The sequence below is a fragment of the Pangasianodon hypophthalmus genome, chromosome 16, assembly GCF_027358585.1.
Source record: "Pangasianodon hypophthalmus isolate fPanHyp1 chromosome 16, fPanHyp1.pri, whole genome shotgun sequence".
Taxonomy (NCBI): Eukaryota; Metazoa; Chordata; class Actinopteri; order Siluriformes; family Pangasiidae; genus Pangasianodon; species Pangasianodon hypophthalmus.
This window is the reverse complement of record NC_069725.1, coordinates 24,188,567-24,209,397: the sequence shown is the minus strand read 5'-3', so window position 1 is coordinate 24,209,397 and position 20,831 is coordinate 24,188,567. Positions and strand designations below refer to the sequence as shown.

The window sequence follows — 20,831 nt, the reverse complement described above, 5'->3', positions numbered from 1 at the left end:
CACACTATTCACTATTCACTATATAATGCACATAAACACCACCATCACTCCACTGTGGGCGTGTCCCAATCCACATGCCCTATTCACTATATAGTGCACATAAACATCATCACTCCACTGTGGGCGTGTCCCAATCCACATTCCCTATTCACTATATAGTGCACATAAACATCATCACTCCACTGTGGGCGTGTCCCAATCCACATTCCCTATTCACTATATAGTGCACATAAACACCATCATCACTCCACTGTGGGCGTGTCCCAATCCACACACTGTTCGCTGCACTACACACTTTCAGACATTGCTCCAAAAAGGCCATTAGTCCACTACATAGTGATTGGAGTGTGGATTGGGACATGTCCCATTAGTGCCTGCGGCATCAATAGATCGTCTCTATTACACAGACTAAAGCATTTTACTTCCTTATTACCGACTGACAAAATAAAAGTATTTGTTCCCACTGGGGCAGAATAATTATTTTTTTTATCACTTGTTTGATTTGTAATTTAAATAAATAAATTAGAAACCCACCTGAGATGTACTTTTGTTGTGAAAGAATACAAATAATTTCCCAATCGGCTAGTTTACAGGATTTGCTAAACACAAAGTATTTTTTAATGATTGAATGTGATTGGTTCAAAAGTTGTAGCTCCTAGTGACATCACAAGCTCATATTTCATATTAAGTACTGAGAAAATCACAATTTTTTTATTAGTATTTGTATTTTCTACGCTTCAGGAAGAATATTTAATAACTGTAACGTATTTCCTAAAGCATACACATCTGTAGTCCATCAACAGACATTTCCTTAGATGACAAAATGACTCGTCTTGAAAATAAACTTTATTTCTTGCAATTCTTTCGGTTAATGATATTATGTTTATTCTCCAAATGAACTTTTCACTACAAACAAATCGTTTCTCATCATTTTGAAGGAGAAACTTCCACATTATTTACACAATGGCTTCACGTTTTAAAGGCAGAATTTATTTTTCTCTTTATATTTTGAGTAGTTTGGAGTTTTACGTGACATTTAATCAATATAAAGCATGTCATATGTATGAGTCATATTTTTTAAAATTAATTCCATGGTTAATTGTTATGTGTTAGAAATTGACTGAGCATCATCTGTTTTATTTTCTTATTTAGATAAAAATTATTTATTTATTTATTTTTGATTGTGCTGTGATGTGTAAATGAGCACATATTAACGCTCCTGCGCCTCATTTGCAAATTTCATATATAAATGTGTAAGTTTTACATAAATCATAATACCAAATAAATAAATAAACGTTTTCAGATCCTATTAATTTTTCCCCAACATGACATGACCTATAAAATATATCACAAATTTAAACAAACAAACAAACAAATCCTTTATGTAGCCTAAAGATGACTTTTATTTTGTATCCTGATTAGACAGGTCTGACTGGAGTCGCTGTGTTGCTAAGCTAAAGGCAGAAACGTCCGTCCATTTTGAAACAATTTGACAGCAAAATGCACATTTCAGAGATCCCCAGGTGAGATTAATCACTGATTTAACATCTTTAAAAGCAGATTTATTTCTCTGGAATCGTGTTTGACTTTAAAATCGCAGCGTTTTCCTTCTTTTATTGCTCAAGGGTATGAGTGGAGTCCAGAAGGCGGAAGCGTCCATTTTGCGCAGAATCAGTCATTTAAAAAAAAAAAAAAAAAAAAAAAAAAAACCGTTACTGGAGTCTGCGCGCGCGCGCTGCGTGTGTCAGAGAGCTGTATGCGTAAATCTGACGCAGCCCCAAAAACAACAACAACAACAACAGCAGCAACAACAACACAGCTGCTTTAACTTAATATAACTTAATAAATCAGGGGCTGTGTCCCAAACTACACACCTCTGTACTAAAGTAGTATGCTAGATAGGGCTCCACCTACCTGTAGGGATTATAGTGATCTATTTGGATGTGCTGTTTTATCATTAGTGATTTGGGACGCAGCCCAAAAAACCAGCAGAAACCATCACAGAAACTGTAATGGTTTTAATGGTTATAATGGGGATCATATTGGTTTTAATAGAAACTCTAATGGTCCCTGTGGGTCTCTACTGGTTATTTGTTGCCTTCTATTGGTGGTATGTTATGTCTAATGGATACCATTAAGGACCAGTAATGGTTTTAATGGTTATAATGGGATCTGTAATGGTTTTAATGGTTATAATGGGGATCATATTGGTTGCATAATGGAAGCTGTAACGGTCCCTGTGGGTCTCTACTGGTTATTTGATGCCTTCTATTATTGGCATGTTATGTCTAGTTGATACCATTAAGGTAGCTGATGGTTTGTAATGGTATTTTGTAGTCGAAACCATTAGAATCCCTGTGATGGTTTCTATTGTTTTATTTTTTCAGCATAGCCGATTCTGCTAAATAAACATTATCTATAATTTTACGTAATATTCCAACCTTTCGATTAGAGCTTTCTTTCCTGAACTCTGTGTAGTGCACTACATCCTTATTCAATCCTTATTTAAGTGCCCTAGTGTTTATAATCTGTGTAGTGCACTATATGTTCAGTAGGGAACTTTGTTTCACTTATGTATATAAAGTGCCCTGTGTAGGGTATGAAATAATGGATCATGGACCCTATGTAGTGCACTGCATGTCCAAACAGAGGGCAGAACAAGTGCCCTAGATAGGGTGTGTAAAAGAGCCTATGAAGTGCACTATAGAAATATAGTATGAAACAGTAGCTTGTAGAGATAATGCTTTGTGTAATGTTCTGAGAAAGTGTGTGCTTGTACGTGTGTGTGTGTGTGTGTGTGTGTGTGTGTGTGTTCAGCAGTTGCAGACAGATCGAGGCGGTGTTCACTAGCGCCCCCGCTGGTCTGGAGGGCTTTAAGGCTCACTCTGTGTTTCAGGAGATCGCTAAAAAGCTGGAGGAGGTACGTGTCCTGATGCGTGTGAGGTGAAAACATACACACACACACACACGCTGTCTTTATAAATAATAAGTGTGTGTTGTGTGCGTGCAGGAAGGTGATCAGTACGTGAAGAAGATCGGAGGTGTGTTCGCTTTCAAAGTGAAGGACGGCCCTGACGGCAAAGAGGCCACGTGGATCGTAAACGTGCGTGACGGAAAGGGCTGCGTCCACAACGACACCTGTGAGTTTCAGTGCTGCTGAATTCTGCATCCTGATTGGTCAGAAGGTGTTGATTAATTTTCTAGAACAGCAGCTCTGACAGTAGCGCAAGTTTATATTAATGCACTCGTTCTGATACGGTATCGTTTCTGTAGTAACAGCTCATTCACAGGGACGTGTACAGCAAACGCTTCACGTAAAACGTGTGTAATCGTTGATATGGTGACGTTTTCTGTCGTTTATGTAAAATTTGTGGAAGGAGTCTCCAGTGTCGGCGCTTTGTAACAGTCAGAGGTAAAGCGAGTTTTCCAGCACGTCTTCAGGACTTTGCGGTTTCTCAGTAACATGACGAGCTGCGTTCGTTTCATCTTATTAACGTCCAGAGAGAGAATAAAGAGAGGCTGGTGAGGGAACGGCTGTTTATAGCTGCTATAACGTAAGCGATAGAGTCATAAATCTGACACGTAACTAGAGCTGGGCGATGTGACCAACATATCATATCACGATACGATTATGTCCCTTGAGGAAAACTCCTTATCCTTATCGTCTGTTTCTCTTTCTTTGTTTCAGCTAAGAAGGTGGACTGTACCATCGTGATGTCGGATTCTGACCTGCTGGCCCTCATGACGGGGAAGATAAACCCTCAGACTGTGAGATCTTTAAAAAAACTCTTTATATCTCTACTTTTCTAAAACAAATAAATACAACGAAATGAGCATTCAGCTTTACGTTCATCATTCCACGCTTTTTAATGTCGTAACCACAAATCAGTCAGTTCCAGCTCCGTGTTAAATTCTGTATTTCCTCTCTGTCTGACTTTTCCAGGCGTTTTTCCAGGGAAAGCTGAAGGTCACAGGGAACATGGGAATGGCCATGAAGCTCCAGAACCTGCAGCTACAACCAGGCAAAGCCAAGCTGTGAGACTCCGCCCACGTGGACGAGCGTCCCCTCCGTCAGCGCGACTCGAGCAGGGACGGAGAGTCTCATCTCTTCTTTCATCTCTGCTTTAGCCTTCAGACACTCACTCACCACTAAACCCGAGATCAGCACCACTGAGCTCCGACATATTCCCAGCTCGATCTCCGATCATATTCCCACCCTAACGCTGGATCATATTCCCACCCCAACAATGGATCGTATACCTAACCCCAATGCTGGATCATATTCCCACCCCAATGCCGGATCATGTCCCACCCCAAAACTAGATCATATTCCCACCCCAAAACTAGATCATATTCCCACCCCAACGCCGGATCATATTCCCACCCCAACGCCAGATCATATTCCCACCCCAACGCCGGATCATATTCCCACCCCAAAACTAGATCATATTCCCACCCCGACACTGGATCATATTCCCACCCCGACACTGGATCATATTCCCACCCCGACACTGGATCATGATCCATCTCGACCCCAGATCATTTCCCACCTTGACACCAGATCATGTCCCAGTCCTCCTTCTTTACTCCTTTACTCCTTCTCTAACACACTCAGGAATATGTGAAATTTGTGAAAGTGTCAGTTTGGCTAAAAAAGAAATACACACAGTCCCACTTACTGCAAACATAGACGATCAACCGTGACACGTTTGGTGGGCGGAGTTTGGAGTGATTTCTGAAAGTAGTCTCTGATTGGTCATCTGAAATGTCAGTTAGATTCTCTAATTCTCTAATTCTGTCCTGCGAGATTAGAGAAAGGATGTTGTGTATGTTCACGTTTTTATGCAAACTGTCACATGCGTGTTACGAAAGCGTTGATGATTAAATTTGTTGATTAAAGTGAGAAGGAAACAGGACTCATGCTGCATTCTTGTCACGTTGTGAAGATCGGAAAACGTCCCGTTATTCCGGGAGCCTCAGCGCACTTCGTGCATGTAATCGCGAAGCAAACGGACGTCGTGCGTAGCTGCGATCACGCTACTCAACCAAGCTCGTGATTGGTCGTTAGAAACAAAGGAGGATCGGCAGCTTTTCTGTCACAGTGGAAGCTGTTGTGTAATTTTAACGGCGCCACCTGCAGCACTGGAGCTCGTGAAGCTGTCTCGTCTCCACATTAAGTATGCCGAAGCTTTTAGCGTTCACGTTTTTCCATTTCATTCCTTGAAAAACTTTTTTTCTGGTTGTTTATTAGCATGAGATCTTCCTAATCATCAGGAAGCAGGTGGTGAAATTTATCAGCTCTAATTCATGAAAAATAAAGTAATATTCCAACAAGATTCTTCACAGAAGAACAGTGTGTTTATGCTGGCAGTTGCCTCGCGTCCAAGCTCGCAAAATTCCGACTCCCCATGTGACATGAATGCTGCATTCAGAAGGAAAGATCCAGATCCAGAACTAGATAATAATAATAATAATCATAATAATATGAGTGTAATAGTTCATTGTGACTCTCTAACACTAAAACCTTCCTGACTTTCAAAGATAATCCCATTGTCTGATCCGAGGATGTTGGAATTCCGTTTCATTTCCAACACACGTCCTTCTGCACAGCGTCTCTGCAAGGGCGGAGCTTAAAGTGACATACGATCACACCACCATAAATCCCCTAACACAATATTACGTCCTAGCATAAGCTGGGAAAACTCATGAATAATTAATGAGCGGCAGCTGCTTCATCCAATCACAGTGCGAGAAAATCTTTGTGAACACATTTCACCACAACGCAATGGTAGCTACGTACTGTATATCATATCAATGTAGACAGCTAGCTCATGTTAGCCATCTTATGCGAGCTAACTTTAGCTGAGTGATTTTGCTCGCTAGCTAGTTAATGTTAAGTGTGATTGTATGTAAACATGTGGAAGTATGTGTTCAGCCTCACAGCTGTGCTTTTATTCAACAAATAACCTGGAAAAATTGGAGTTTAACTAAAAAAAAAAAAATTTAACTATTTTTTTAGCGATCATGGCTACTGGATTTGATTACACAGTATATTTAGTTTACTGTAGTTCCGCGCTATAATGCTACAGAGGTAATGTTAACATCGGCTAAGCTAAATAAATGCCTGGCTAAAGCTTAGCTAGCTGGCTAGCTTAGCTAATGTTGCTAAACTGCTATCATGTAATATAAAGTAGAATTTTGTACTGAATCGAAGAAACAAAAAGAAACATTTTGTGATGCGTTACATCATGTGATCAAATGTAACTTAAGCTCCGCCTCTCGTTGATCCACAGAGATTTGAAACGCAGTAAAAATCAAGTGACCTGGAGTGTGTGTGTGTGTGTGTGTGTGTGTGTGTGTGTGTGTGTGTGTGTGTGTGCGTGCGCGTGTGTTTTCAGGGTTTAATAAAGGTGATGATAATATAGCAGTCTGAATAAACTGTTGTGACGTTTGGAACTGTTTCTTTCTGTGTGTGTGTGTGTGTGTGTGTGTGTGTGTGTGTGTGTGTAGTTTAAATTTTTACTAAATAAAAGTTTTCTCTTTGGCATTATCTCACATGTAGTCAGAAGTTTTATTAAAGGTTTTTACAGTGACTGTGTTTGTGTTGTGTTTCAGTGCAGAATGTGGGATTCGCTTTCGCCTCAGACGATCAACTTCACATCTGCTTTTAATTCTTAATAAAACACAAGAAAAGAAAAGTGGTACAATGGAAAGCCTATAAAGTCAGACATACAACCAGACTGAAATGGGTGTAAAACTAGTTAGTAATGAGTAATAACTTGTAAAATTATATGTAATATCATAATCAAGTTGTGAACAATTGTAAAAAAAAAAGAAGAAAAAATTTATAGGTCTGCAATAAAACTAGTGAAGTAAAGACAATGCGGGTAAAAATGATCTTAAATCTAGAAGAAAAAAATGTAGTAAAGGTTAAAAATAAAAGTTTATTAAATAATAAATACTAGATAAACATTTTTCTATGTTACAGTTGTAATTAAATTCATGTTTAAACTGTTCAATAATGTATCTGGTTAATTTATTTGGTTAATAAATTAATTCACTGTTAAATTCAAATGTCCACCGGGAAGGGGCGGAGTCTGAGAGTGCGAGCAGGAAGGGGCGGAGTCTGAGAGTGCGAGTGGAATGGGGCAGAAGGGGCGGAGTCTGAGAGTGCGAGCAGGAAGGGGCGGAGTCTGAGAGTGTGAGTGGAAAGGGGCAGAAGGTGCGGAGTCTGAGAGTAGGAGTAGAAGGGCAGGAGAGGTGGAGTCTGAGAGTGTGAGGGGGCGGAGTCTGAGAGTGCGAGAGGAAGGAGCGGAGTCTAAGAGTGTGAGCATGTAGGGGCGGAGTCTGAGCGTGTGAACATGAAGGGGCGGAGTCTGAGAGTGCGAGAGGAAGCGTAGTGCTCGAGGAGTTGGAGCTCTGCAGTGGAACGTTACACGGCTGATGTGGAGCAGATGCTGCAAAAAAACCTCATATAATCACAGAATCCTGATTTTCTGCTCAAACCTCCAGCGTGACTCACTCAGAGACCGAGCTGGAGTTCTGCCCGACGCCGCCGCTTCCAGAAACTGCAGCTGTGAAAACACCACCACGCTTTCCTCCACTACGTGGCCTAGAGAGTAAACAGGGTGTGTGGTTTGGGACGCGCCCACAGTGGACTGGGGTTTATGTGCACTATATAGTGAATAGGGAGTGTGGTTTGGGACACGCCCACAGTGGAGTGACGATGGTGTTTATGTGCACTATATAGTGAATAGGGTGTGTGGTTTGGGACGCACCCACAGTGGAGTGACGATGGTGTTTATGTGCACTATATAGTGAATAGGGTGTGTGGTTTGGGACGCGCCCACAGTGGACTGGGGTTTATGTGCACTATATAGTGAAAAGGGTGTGTGGTTTGGGACACGCCCACAGTGGAGTGACGATGGTGTTTATGTGCACTATATAGTGAATAGGGTGTGTGGTTTGGGACACGCCCACAGTGGAGTGACGATGGTGTTTATGTGCACTATATAGTGAATAGGGTGTGTGGTTTGGGACACGCCCACAGTGGAGTGACGATGGTGTTTATGTGCACTATATAGTGAATAGGGTGTGTGGTTTGGGACACGCCCACAGTGGAGTGACGATGGTGTTTATGTGCACTATATAGTGAATAGGGTGTGTGGTTTGGGACACGCCCACAGTGGAGTGACGATGGTGTTTATGTGCACTATATAGTGAATAGGGTGTGTGGTTTGGGACACGCCCACAGTGGAGTGACAATGGTGTTTATGTGCACTATATAGTGAATAGGGTGTGTGGTTTGGGACATGCCCACAGTGGAGTGATGATGGTGTTTATGTGCACTATATAGTGAATAGGGTGTGTGGTTTGGGACACGCCCACATGTAGCCTGTATGGTAATGGAGTAGTGTGCTACTGAGTGTTATTTTCCAGTGTAGTGAGTTGGTCATTATTTCAAACACCTTTTTGTTCCACTGAAGTCATGGGCAGAGTGTAATTTCTGACTCAGTGAAGCTTGTTAGTGAAATTGGACATGAAAGTAAGTGCTGAAAGCAGCTGAGGAGAATTACGATGACGAATCACTCATGTGAGACATTAAATCACAGTTTTTTCCTTCTTTTTTTGCCTTTCCTTTTTTGCAAACGGCCTCATTTTCTCAATCATTAAACGCTCAAGCTTCAGTCTCTCTCGCATTACTTCCCTTGTGTGCTAATCACTGAGCTGACAAATCACATTTCTTATCATTTGTAAATGTAATTAGCTGGGGGAATGCTACGCACAGATAGCATCATGCTTATTGTGTTTACAAGAGCAGTGTGAATGAAAAAAAGATTTTCTATTAGCTCTGAATGAACAATATGGCAGAACCCATGGAGATTCAGTTAGCAGTCGATGCTAGGTGTAGTTTCTTAATAAATAACCAACACATCTGAGGTAAATGTTGACCTTCCCGACAATTTTGTCTCATTTCCATTATCGCTGTGGGTTTGTATTGTCCGTATACAAGATATGAAGCAGTAATATTGAGGTGAATACAGGAAAAACTAGTTGTTCAGATAAAGTCAGGAGTACTGTTGCTAGGCAACTGGAAAATCTACAGACAAAGCATAAGCTAGCTAATGAATGGGGCTAATAATTTAGCTAAGTAAATCTTGTATACAGACAATGTGAAGACATTTTAGTTGACATTTTTTGAGTATTTTCTTAATACATCTGAAGTAAATTTTGACCTTCCTGACAATTTGGATTCATTTCCGCTGTTGCTGAGTCTTCGTATTGTCAGTATACAAGATAAAACCGTAATCCTGAGTCGAATACAGGAAAACTTGTTGTTCAAGTAGTCGAGTACTGTTGCTAGGCGACCGAAAAATCTGCAGGCAAAACTTGAGCTAGCTAATGACTTAGTTTTCATAGGAAAATTATAATTTTAAGGGTACTTTTAGCTGTACCAATGTTCTCTTAATAAATTAACAACACGTCTGAGGTAAATGTTGATGTTCCAGATGATTTTGTCTCGTTTCAGCTGCCGCTGTGTGTCTATATGTAAGATTTAGTTAGCTAAATTATTAACCTCAGTCATTAGCTAGCTCACATTTTGCCTGCAGATTTCCCAGTTGCCTAGCAACAGTACTCCCGACTTAAACTACATGAATAACAGGCTAATTTTTTAAGAACGATAAATATCACAATCAATCATTTTCGATTGCTGATATGATATTCTTACAAACATTTTTTTAAATACTGGAACTTTAGTACATTTATTTATACAAATGAAGCTTGATCTAATAAAATGTGTCCATATTAAAAAACATACAAAATATATATATAGTATTTGGATGTTGGAACTAAAATGTTTGTCTCACCTTGAGGATGTCTTAAGGGAAAGACGTTTACAATTTTTTTTTCTTGTTTAACCAAGGAAACTGTTATAACAAAAAACATTTTTTTGTCATTTTTTCAGGATAAAATCTAACGTAAATCCAAAAATATAACAACATTTGTGGAATTTCTTCTGTAACATCCTTCTAATTAGAAATAGGAATGAATTTTCATGAACTCAAGACATCGAGAAACTGAGACTTTTAGTTCTGAATATAGAAAAAAACAGATTTTTGAGGACAAGAGTTTTAAAGACCAGAGACTGGACTGACAACACACACACACACACACACACTCAACTGTACACCATTCCACTCTCTTTGCAATTTTTTGCACATCTCTGTTTTTACTACCTGCATTTTTGCTTCTACAGTATTTATAAAATACTGTATATAATTTCTTGTCACTACTTACACCCTCTACCTGGCTGCTACCCCAATAACCACTATGTCCATTTATGGTATAAACTTATCTGCTGAATACTGTGTCATAGGGTGTTATGTTTACATTTACAGCAACTTATTATATTTATTCTTTTGCACTGCTGTTATATCTGACACTTTCACACTAGAACTGTGTACTAGTCTGTTACTGTGCCTGTTGTCGTGTTTTAGTAGGTATTGTACAGTCTTGTGCTTTTTTGCACGTGCACTTTATGTGGAAATGTTTAATCTCTTGTAGTTCTGTGTTGTTTTATGTAACACCTTGGTCCTGGAGGAACGTTGTTTCATTCCACTGTGTACTAACTAGCTGTATACGGTTAATATGACAATAAAGCCACTTGACCTGACTTAAACATGTTTTCAATGTTGTTTAGTGTGTTTTTATAAGGTTTATAAAGGAAACCGGTATATAGATTTTCAGGGATGTATGACACGATGTGATTGTAAAGTGGGCGGAGCTTAAAGATTTAAAATAAAAATAACCATTTCGTGATACGTTATTCCTACAGTTTAAGATAAGACATGAAGATAGATTTGATCAAATTTATCCAAAAATCTGAAAAATGATTGTCATAGCCAGCCTTGTTGCTTCTTCATCTGATGTCTTGCCTTAAGGTGAAAAACAAAACCGTATTTTTATTATATTTTATTGTTTAAGTTTAATTTGAGCCAGACTTTTCACATTTCTCATTTTAACTGGCCACTGAAACTGGGTTTCCATCTGAGAGCTCCATGTTACACTGTCATTTCCACAGCAGTAGTGGAAATTCTGTCTCTCTCTCTCTCTCTCTCTCTCTCTCTCTCTCTCTCCGGACTTTCCTCCTGTCTCACTCCCACTCTCCGTCTGCACATCTGGAACGATGGATCAGTTCTGAGTGGAGCTGCAGGTTCAAGCATTTGGACTTAAAATCTGCTGTGCAAAAGCTGGACTTTAATCTGAGTATTGCAGGACGGAGAGGTAAGGTAGCTTTATATTTCCTCTTATACCCCTCCTTTCCTCTCTCTCTCTCTCTGTCTCTCTCTCTGTCTCTCTCTCTCTCTCTCTCCATCTGTTGCTCTGTAGTATCCATTCCACTTTTCCAGACACACAGAACACGTGGAATTTCTCCAGATACTCAGATGTTTTCACCCTGTTGTTCTTTTACTGTGAACAGATTATTCTATCTATCTATCTATCTATCTATCTATCTATCTATCTATCTGTTTATTGAGACAGACAGACAGACAGCAAGAGACAGAGAGAGACATGCAGGGATCTATCTATCTATCTATCTATCTATCTATCTATCAAGACAGTCACAGAGAGATCAGCAGAGTGAGAGTGTGAGAGAGAGAGAGAGAGAGAGAGAGAGAGAAAGACAGAGAGAAAGACAGATATATCGAAAATGTTGTGAATATTGTGTCATCTACTTTAACATGAGAAATTATGTCATGATCAGCTTTTTGTTTTGGCCACATAAAGGAACGTCACAGTGAGTTAGCATGACCTGAGGCTATCTGGATGGATGGATGGATGGATGGATAGATAGATAGATAGATAGATAGATAGACAGATAGTACATTTCAAACTAAAAAGTAAACAGATTAATTCAGAAATTAGCATTAAACAGGGTAATCATTCTAAGTCACATTCTAGCATCCGTAAGTAACAATACATGTTTTTTAATAAAATACACATTTTGGAAACGAGAACGTAACTTCCCCTGGTTTCATGTTGAATGATTTCACACACACTCCTCGTCATGTTCGGACAGTTTAAAGCTCGAGACAAACTCCTGTGTATCTTGTGTAAATGAGAGCGAAGGCTGAAGAGTTAATCCGTTTTCATGTTTTCCATCCAGCTGTGTGACTCTTGAGAAAAGATTTCTGTCCTGTTCTGGTGCCAGTGTTTCAGACTCCAGCTCTCACTCTCGCTATTGTGAACCAAACAACTGGCGAAAAAGCTCTCAGTGTGTTTGTCGTTTCAGGCCAAAATTTAATCTCCAGCTCCTTATCTGGGCAATCGTGAGCCTGGGAAAGAGGGTTCAGTTATTTTAGTTCTTCATGGCAGGAATGTAGAGAAGATTCTAGAAATAAAACTCATAACTGACCAAAGAATGACCTCAACACTCGCTCTGAAAACAGACCACCTGGACTTACTGTAACACACACACACACACACACACACTTCACCCCAGGCTCAAAGTCTCCATCTGATACTGTCTTTGTTATTGGTTTACTGTGCAAACTGACTCACTCACAAAACTAGCATTATAGTAAACCAGCTAACTCACAAAAAAGTAGCACAACAGTAAACAGGTTAACTCACAAACTACTACTAACACTACTACTACTACTAACACTACTAATATTACTACTACTACTACTACTAATAATAATAATAATAATAATACAGTTTTGTTAACAATTGTGTTAGATATTAATTAAGTTTTGTTTCTAGCAGGTGTGTAGAGAAGAGTGTGATCTGTTCCTCCATCAAAGAATCGCCTGGTTCGGAGGTTTGGCCAGACCAGACACACACACACACACACACACACACACACACATTCGGGAGTGTGGGACTCTTTCTTGCCCAGAGGACAGTGTGTATTGGGTGTGTTAGCGATGATCTGGAGGAGGTGTGTGTTATGTGCACTTCTGCTTTGTTGGGCTCTCGTTCTTGGAGTCGAGCCTGAACACCAGCAGGAAGAACAACACACGGGGCAGAAGAATAAAGGAACAGAGAGAACAGGAGACAGGAAGGGGAATACGGTGCCGATGTGTCCGGATCAGTGTAGCTGCATGGCTGAGGAAGCTGTCGACTGCGCCGGGGTCAATTTATCCGAGTTCCCACAAGAGCTACCAGAAAACACACGCCAGCTCTCTCTGCAGGTGTGTGTATGTGTGTGTGTGCACTTGTGTTAGATCTTTTTTCTTTTCTCAGTTTTTTCTCCTATAACTGCATTAAGGTAAGGAAAGATGAACACACAGGTCACATGACCGGCAGATGTGGATAGCTGGCGATCTTCTGATCCCAGGAGCCTGAATTCAGTGAAGTATCACCAGGTCCACATTCTGCTTTTCCACACTGAACAACTTTCCACAAATCCTTTAACACTCCTTAGTGCCTCTTCAGGTGCTGTGAATTTTGCACACACAGCACGAGGAGCAGTGAAGTGAGCGTGTAACGAAACTGTCGCATGTGTGAGCAGTTCAGTTCTGCGAGCACTGAGACATGAACGCTTCATTTCCATCTCAAGGTGCAATTCATGTGTTCTGATTCATGTGTGAGCCTTCACACTCTCTATTAAACATACACTATATTTCCAAAAGTATGTGCACCTTTGACCATCACACCCATATGTGCTTGTTGAAAAACTCATTCTTCCTCTTTGCTGTTATAATGAGCTCCACTCTTCTGGGAAGCTTTCCACTAGATGTTGGAGCGTGGCTGTGGGGATTTGTGTTCATTCAGCTACAAGAGCATTAGTGAGGTCAGGCGCTGATGTTGGGATGTCGAGGAGGTCTGGGGTTCAGTCGGTGTTCCAGTTCATCCCAAAGGTGTTCAGTGGGGTTGAGGTCAGGGCTCTGTGCAGGACAATCGAGTTCTTCCACTCCAACCTTCACACACCATGTCTTCATGGAGCTCGCTTTGTGCACAGGGGCATTGTCATGCTGGAGCAGGGTTTGAGTCTCTTAGTTCCAGTGAAGGGAAACTGTAAAGCTACAGCATACAGAGACGTTCTATACAATTGTGTGCTTCCAACTTTGTGGCAACAGTTTGAAGAAGAACCACATATGGGTGTAATGGCCAGGGGTGCACATACTTTTGGCCATATAGTGTAAAACTCAGCACAAGGACTTTAACAGGGATAAATGAATGTTCTGTGATGCCCCTGATTAATACTAAGCCCTTCTGTTTCAGTATCAGTACCAACACTTCTACTCAGTCCAAAAAATGCTACTGATTTTTATCATCACTTTGTCACTTGCGTTGAAGGTAAAGTGCCAAATAAGAGACTTTGATTTTGCTCTAATGCAGGGTTTCTCAAACTTTTATCAGCTGAATCCCTTCAACCTACATTTTTATGACATTTCAAGCAGGCTAACTTTAAGTGAAACTTTAGCTTGTTGAAATCTGTGGGTTTTTTTTTTACTGACCAGCTTTTGCTGCTGTTTTAAGCTATGCAGCTTCACTTTGAAACATTCTCCTGGTTTTGTGGCCTGGTTTTCATGTTTTGTTTTTCACATGCCTTTTAAGAAAATTTTGAAAGTTGCTCCAAACATCACATACAAGAGGTTTGACCTTGCCAAAGTCCATGCATGTTAATCCAAAGGATAAATTCTCCCCACTGTTACTTACACAACGCTTTAGCACTGGAACTTTTGTTGTCTGATTTGTGCTTGGAAGTTCCTCCTCTTGTGATTTTCTTTTACCGACAACATAACTGTCTCTTTTAAGAGATTTTACGCAGATGTAATGACAAAGACTTTTTCAGCCACAAAATATGAATTAGCTAGTTAACGCTGCAATTTACATGCTAAGAATTATCACATGATATGAACTTCTGTCTCCTATTATTTATGAGGTTGCAATAAAAGTCTTAGGCACATGCAAAGAAATGCTGTAGAGCAAAGATGTCTTTAAAAATAATGAAATTAAATGTTTCTACATAAAAAAATACTATAAAGAGCAGTAAACAGTAATAAATGAAACAAAGTCAATATTTAATGTGACGATCCTTCACTTTAAATAAATAAAGCAGTATCTGAGGTGCAGTGTGTGCAGTTTTATAAGGAAATGAGCTGGAAGTGTTACTGAGCATCTTGCAGAAGCAGCCACAGTTCTTCTGGAGACTTTGACTGTCGACTCGCTTCTTATTTCTGCAGCGAAACCCAGCAGCCTTCATTATGTTTTTATCTGAAAAGTGTCTCTTATGGAATCTGCTGCTTTCTTTACTGACATACAAACATTTTTCTGTAACATTTCATTTTGTGCTGGAAAACTAATGTTTGGAATCTAAAATGGTTTTGTACTGAATCAATAATGTAGAAGTCAGAAAATAAACATCTATAACAAAACAGTACTGTATATTATTAAAATGTAACTTAAATCAACATTGTCATTTCCATTATAGTCTCTCGAACCTCTGCTCTAATTCACCTCGCTATAAGATTAGGCTGTTCATTATGTACATCTGTGCATGTAAACATCTATAAATAATAAATACCAGTGTTCTAGTGTGGCCCTGAAAATCATAAGAGCACATTTAGAATATTATCTGAGCAAATGATGCCCCTTGTGTGTCATGAGATCATTAACATTAATGTCTAGAATAACACTCGAATAACACTCGTTACCAAAAGTGCTATTCTGTGCTATAAGCACGTTGCATAATAAAAGTACGTCTGTATATAATGACCATAATCTCATCATGTACATCTCAAAGAGATGAGGCGATGAGTGTCTGAAAGAGCAGCAGGGACTCACACATTTACTGCCATCAGCTCCTGGAAAAAAAAATAAACACAGACACATTAAAATCCAGGTTTATTTCAAGACGTTTAATTTTCTGTCTTTTTCTTTTTCTGCATCAGAATAATCAGATCTCGGAGATCAGAGCGGAGGATCTCTCACAGCTCCTTCACCTGGAGACGCTCAACCTGCAGAACAATCGGCTCACCACGGAGGGTGAGAGTGTGTGTGTGTGTGTGTGTGTAGGTTTCTGTGATTTGTTAGCTACATCAGCTTCTTTATTACTGACTAAATGACTACATTTAGGCTGAGAGGCAGTGAGCAGCACGTATATTTCAGTTTTGGCAGAACAATCGTTTTCACTGCAATTTTGTTCATATGAAATTGATTTTTGGGTTTGTTTGTGTGTGTATGTGTGTGTGTGTGTGTGTGTGTGGCCAAGAGCGTGGTTAAAAATGAAAAATAACAGATGGTGGTGAATGGAGTACAGCGAGGTCATATAAATATGAGTTACATACCAGGAAAATAAGCCTTTGCTTAAGTTAAATATCCACAATGTCGGGTTTAAGGAACTGTTTCCAAAACTACCACAACGTTTTTACTCAGTGATTCTTTTGCACTGAAGATTACATGGTGTAACTTCATAAAGTGTGTTTTGTAAAGAATAAAACACTTGGCACAGTTACTGTTACCACACAAAAGTAAATTATATTTATCATATATTATTAAATAACGTCATGCTTCTTGTACATTTGTTTATATTTACATTTAATGTTGTGGGACGTCCGTGATACAAGTTAGTTCCTGTTCTCACTTACGTTATAGCAGCTATAAACAGTCGTTCCCTCACCAGCCTCTCTTTATTCTCTCTTTTGTAGTTGATAAGACAAAAAAATTGCAGCTTGTCATGTTACTGAGAAACCGTAAAGAAGCGTAAACTCCTCTGTCCTGAAGATGAAGTTACAGCTTTACCTCTGACTGTTACAAAGCGCTGACACTGGATAACTCCTTCCATACCTGTTAAATTTATAGAAAACTTCACCATATCAAAGATTACACATATTTTTTAATCCGTTTATCAACAGTGGAGCGTTCGCTGTACACGTCCCTGTGAATGAGCTGTTACTATAGAAACGATAACGTATCAGAACGAGCGCATGGATATAAACCTGCGCTACTGTCAGAGCTGCTGTTCTAGAAAACTAATCAACACTTTCTGACCAATCACAATCCAGAACTCAGCAGCACCATGGTGTAATTTTTATTTTTTTAGCATGCGATGTGTTGAGTGGTATTGTAAGTCAAAGTGTGTGTGTGTGTATGTGTGTGTGTGTTTGGTTCCAGGCCTTGAAGATGATGGGTTTGAAGCTCTGGAGCAGCTCAGTTACTTATACTTGGCGAATAACAAGGTGAGATCAGAAGTCGCTGTGTAAATAAATGCTCTTTCTAATAATAACGCATCACAACGCACCTTTTCCTATTTTAAAGCCTTTAATTTTAAAGAGTGAATTAAAGTATCTTTGTAGAAAAAACCCCCCACAGAATTAGCAAAACAAAACATCTGTCTGCATTAGACATGTGCCGATAATCAGGTACGCAATATAACACAATATTCAACCCACAATATCATCATTAGCCTCGTGCTAGCTGTAAGGTGTTCGTTGTGCTTTTTTACATTTGTAGTTTTGTAAATTTGTAGTTTTGTAAATTTGTATTTGTTACCACAATCTGCCAGAAGTCACTCCCATTATTATGTTTAGCAATTTTTCAATAGTGAACTAGCTTTATGTATCTATACTGTACCATTTTGCTGTTACAGATGAAAAATCGCATGTAGTAAAAGAATCTTTTCACATAACCTGATGAATCAGTGCCACTGTGACCAGAGACGGCAGACAAAGTTGCGTCAGTGTGAGAATTTTTGAAATTAAAGTCTCAGAGTGTGAGCAGAGCTACGACGCTCGTTAAGGAAGATGTGAAACTCACGGGACAGCTACAAATAAGTGAAAAGTAAAAAAAAAACCATTTAGCTAGTTAACCTGTTGCAATTCATCTTGTGTTTCTTATCTAGCGAGCTGTGTTTGCTACGTTAGCTTGCACTCAGTATGAGAGTTAGCCTTGAGTTAGAGGGTTTTTCATGCGTTCATGTTCATGCTAATGAAATTAGTACAAATACAAAATCCTGAGCCAAAAGATTACGCAAGAAATTCTATTTCATTTGTAATTTTAAAGAATAGATTGAACTAGCCAACTAGCTAATGTTAGCATGGTGGTCCCTCTGAGCTAGCATTAGCTAACTTAACACGTAGAGCTAGCCTACTAGCTAGGTTATTGCTAATGATTGTTTAACAGCAAAATGATGCTGTTTAAACAAAGCTAGTCTACTGCATTCGCCTGATGTTACACCTCAGTAATGATCCAAATACAGCAAAAAAAAAAAAAAAAACCCAAAAACTATTGTAAACATTTCTGATGGAGCTCATTCCTGAGCCCTGATTGAAGTCAGAAGATTAAAAGAAAAATCAGGTCACGGCCTCAAAATATGTCCCAGTTTCAGCGTCTGTTTAAACCTCTGAACACGTTCCCACATTTGTTTGGAAATTCACTGATGGGAAATAAAGCTTGGTGTTTCTGTTGGTCGTGAGACAACAATTCCCCGTCCATCTCGCCATCACGAGCAGAAGATTCGCTCCACATCCCATCCTGAGCTTTTGGCTGATGTCTGGACGGCAGCAGGGTTTAAAGCGCTGACCGCGGGGGGCGGGGCCGAAGCAGCGTGGACCAGCTCGGCATCTTAATCCTCCTGGTATTTGTGGCAGATTTGGAACAGAGAGACTTTCAAATGAAAAGCAGTGGATTTTTGGGGGGAATTTGAACGTTAGCACTAACATCCCAGTTTCTTTAGTCAATATCTCTAAAACATTTTTAAAAAGTTTCCATGTTGTGATGTGATGAAGCGGAGTTAAGTGTTTTATTCCTCTTATAACTCAACAACATGCCAGTGATTACAATTTTATTTTATTTACTAAAAATGAAATTTTTAACTTTTTTATCCATTTTATTTCTTTATCTTGAAGATAAAAACGCAGCTTGTCATGTTTGAAATTCTGCTAAAAGTCCTGAAGACCTGAAGATCTGTCTGTTACAAAGCACTGACACTGGAGACTCCTTCTTTAACTGTTAAATAAATATCTCCTCACCAATTTCTCACACTTTTTAATCTGTTTTTTTATTAGGCTTAGATTATAAGTTGTGTCCCCCGGATGTTTTTTAAAATTGGGTAATCACTGAAGAAGAAATGTGACCAAATATATATATATGATAACAATCATTCACTGTAAAACTGTTACTATTTATTATCATGGATAAATCATTTGGTTGTTAGCTGTTAGCTAGCTGCAGTTCTTTCTCCTAATGGTCTATTTTGCCAAGTTTCTTTGCTCTTATTCTTGCTGTCTTGCCACTGAGGTGTATTTTTCTTCCTTGTAGGAAGGTAATAGTGATTTTTTTTTAAATAAAAGTCTGTTTCATAGCTCACGGCAGCACCCAGATATCTTCCACCAAAGCTGGTTAGCGCTGACTTCGCTGCAAACCAGCTCACCACGATCTACCCCTACACGTTTGGCCAGAAACCGGGACTGAAGTACGTAAGACTCTTTCTAATTCCTACATAAACTGAATGGAGTAAATTCTCCTGAGGACACTTGTTGCCATGCCTTATTTCAGGTCAGTGTACCTTCACAACAACAAGCTGTCCGACGCGGGTTTACCCGAGGGAATGTTCAACGGTTCACACAACTTGGAGGTGTTAATCCTCTCCAGCAACTTCCTGCGCTACGTCCCTAACGGCCTGCCAACTGCACTCTTCCGTCTTCATTTAAAGGTAGCGCCAATGAACCAGTCACAGAGCTTAGCAGATTGCGTGCTAACAACTGAAGGTCGTCTATCACCACACTTAACAATTTTAGCTCAACAGGTTAAGGTATTGTCTGAACCATGTGGCTTATTGCCTAAGCTAATGTAACACTTGAAGGATGTTGGTAAGAGCAATTAACATCCAGCTTGCTAGCTTGCACCTGGGCTAGCATACTGCCAAAAACATCTTATCAACTGAAGGTAGTGTCTTTAATTTTGCTACCTTCTTCTAAAGGTCGTACCTAAACTGCAGCTAACTGTTTTTTTAATCCAATTTTCTCTCAATTTGCCAATAATTTGTCCAGTACAGACAATCATGGCTTATCTTTCTCCTCTTAAAGTCTTTTCTGATGATCATGTTCTTTCAGAATAACAGACTGGAGAAGATTCCTACAGGTGCGTTCGAGAACCTGCCTCATCTGAGAGAACTGTACCTGCAGAACAACCTCCTGAGCAACAGCGGCATGGATAACACCACTTTCAGGTCTTATTCAGTATGAAATGAAAGATCATAGCCTCTCTTTCTTCATAACACTCCCACTGCTAGCGAATCCTCTTCAGCTTCCTGTTATGCTTTATCATGAACAATGATCCCCTAACTCACCTTCTATCTGTATCTCTTCAGATCTTTCGCTGTCTCGAGTTTCTCCATTCAGCTTTTATTCCCACCTCATGCTTCCGTCTACACAGCTTTATTTGCTGAATGTTCTCTTATCTTCTCCTTTTCTCTCTATTTTTCTCTCCCTCTTTTCTTTTATTGTTGTTTTCATCCATAGAGAAGAACTAAACACCACACAAATTCAAAACAGCATCGTCCTTTTGGCCACAGAGCAACATGTTTTCTTAGCAAAATTCCAAATTAATTATATGGTAGTAAAGCGACTCTGTTAAAAAAAAAATGCACTTCCAATTTTCCATTACATCTTTCTTCTTCAGTAGAGGAACATCATGCATTTTGAAAGAAACTCATTACTGACTGACATGTAACATTACATGTAAGAATTACTGATAAAATCTGTTTTTCCCGGTTATTTAAAACCTGTAAACATACCGTTACTCTCAAAACCTGTCCATGAACATTCTCGCTCTGTCTCACTCACTCTCTCTCTCTTTTTACTTTCTCAGTTGGAATT

At 39.5% G+C, this 20,831-nt stretch overlaps 2 protein-coding genes across 4 annotated transcripts in view; both read left to right on the top strand.

Annotated features, from left to right (window-relative positions):
• Positions 1 to 1,380: 1,380 nt before the first annotated feature.
• Positions 1,381 to 6,593, top strand: scp2b (sterol carrier protein 2b). Of its 2 annotated transcripts, none has more exons than XM_026921304.3 (5): positions 1,381 to 1,523; positions 2,818 to 2,920; positions 3,011 to 3,140; positions 3,689 to 3,768; positions 3,944 to 6,593. In XM_026921304.3, the coding sequence occupies exons 1-5, from the start codon at positions 1,501 to 1,503 to the stop codon at positions 4,037 to 4,039; spliced, it is 432 nt and encodes a 143-aa protein (XP_026777105.2). In that variant the 5' UTR covers positions 1,381 to 1,500; the 3' UTR covers positions 4,040 to 6,593. The 2 variants fall into 2 exon arrangements, with proteins under 2 accessions (XP_026777105.2, XP_026777106.2); XM_026921305.3 differs by having other exon boundaries at positions 1,398 to 1,523; positions 2,821 to 2,920.
• A 4,555-nt stretch (positions 6,594 to 11,148) lies between these two features.
• podn (podocan) overlaps positions 11,149 to 20,831 on the top strand; it is a 13,845-nt gene continuing 4,162 nt past the window's right edge. Inside the window, exons 1-7 of one of the 2 annotated variants that reach the window (XM_034311702.2) lie at positions 11,149 to 11,286; positions 12,772 to 13,199; positions 15,906 to 15,999; positions 17,128 to 17,192; positions 19,317 to 19,426; positions 19,510 to 19,666; positions 20,067 to 20,182. In XM_034311702.2, coding sequence (XP_034167593.1) covers positions 12,933 to 13,199; positions 15,906 to 15,999; positions 17,128 to 17,192; positions 19,317 to 19,426; positions 19,510 to 19,666; positions 20,067 to 20,182 — 809 coding nt within the window. In that variant the 5' untranslated portion in view covers positions 11,149 to 11,286; positions 12,772 to 12,932. Of the gene's footprint in view, positions 11,287 to 12,768; positions 13,200 to 15,905; positions 16,000 to 17,127; positions 17,193 to 19,316; positions 19,427 to 19,509; positions 19,667 to 20,066; positions 20,183 to 20,831 lie in introns of both variants that reach the window. The other variant, XM_034311703.2, reaches the window with a different exon arrangement.

What these genes read in the sequence shown, in the direction of transcription:
- scp2b (XM_026921304.3), top strand. Translation starts at nt 1,501, where the DNA reads ATGCACATTTCAGAGATCCCCAG. An exon ending in CTGCGTCCACAACGACACCT is followed by an intron (nt 3,141 to 3,688) that starts GTGAGTTTCAGT and finishes TCTTTGTTTCAG; the next exon opens with CTAAGAAGGTGGACTGTACC. An exon ending in GGAAGATAAACCCTCAGACT is followed by an intron (nt 3,769 to 3,943) that starts GTGAGATCTTTA and finishes TGACTTTTCCAG; the next exon opens with GCGTTTTTCCAGGGAAAGCT.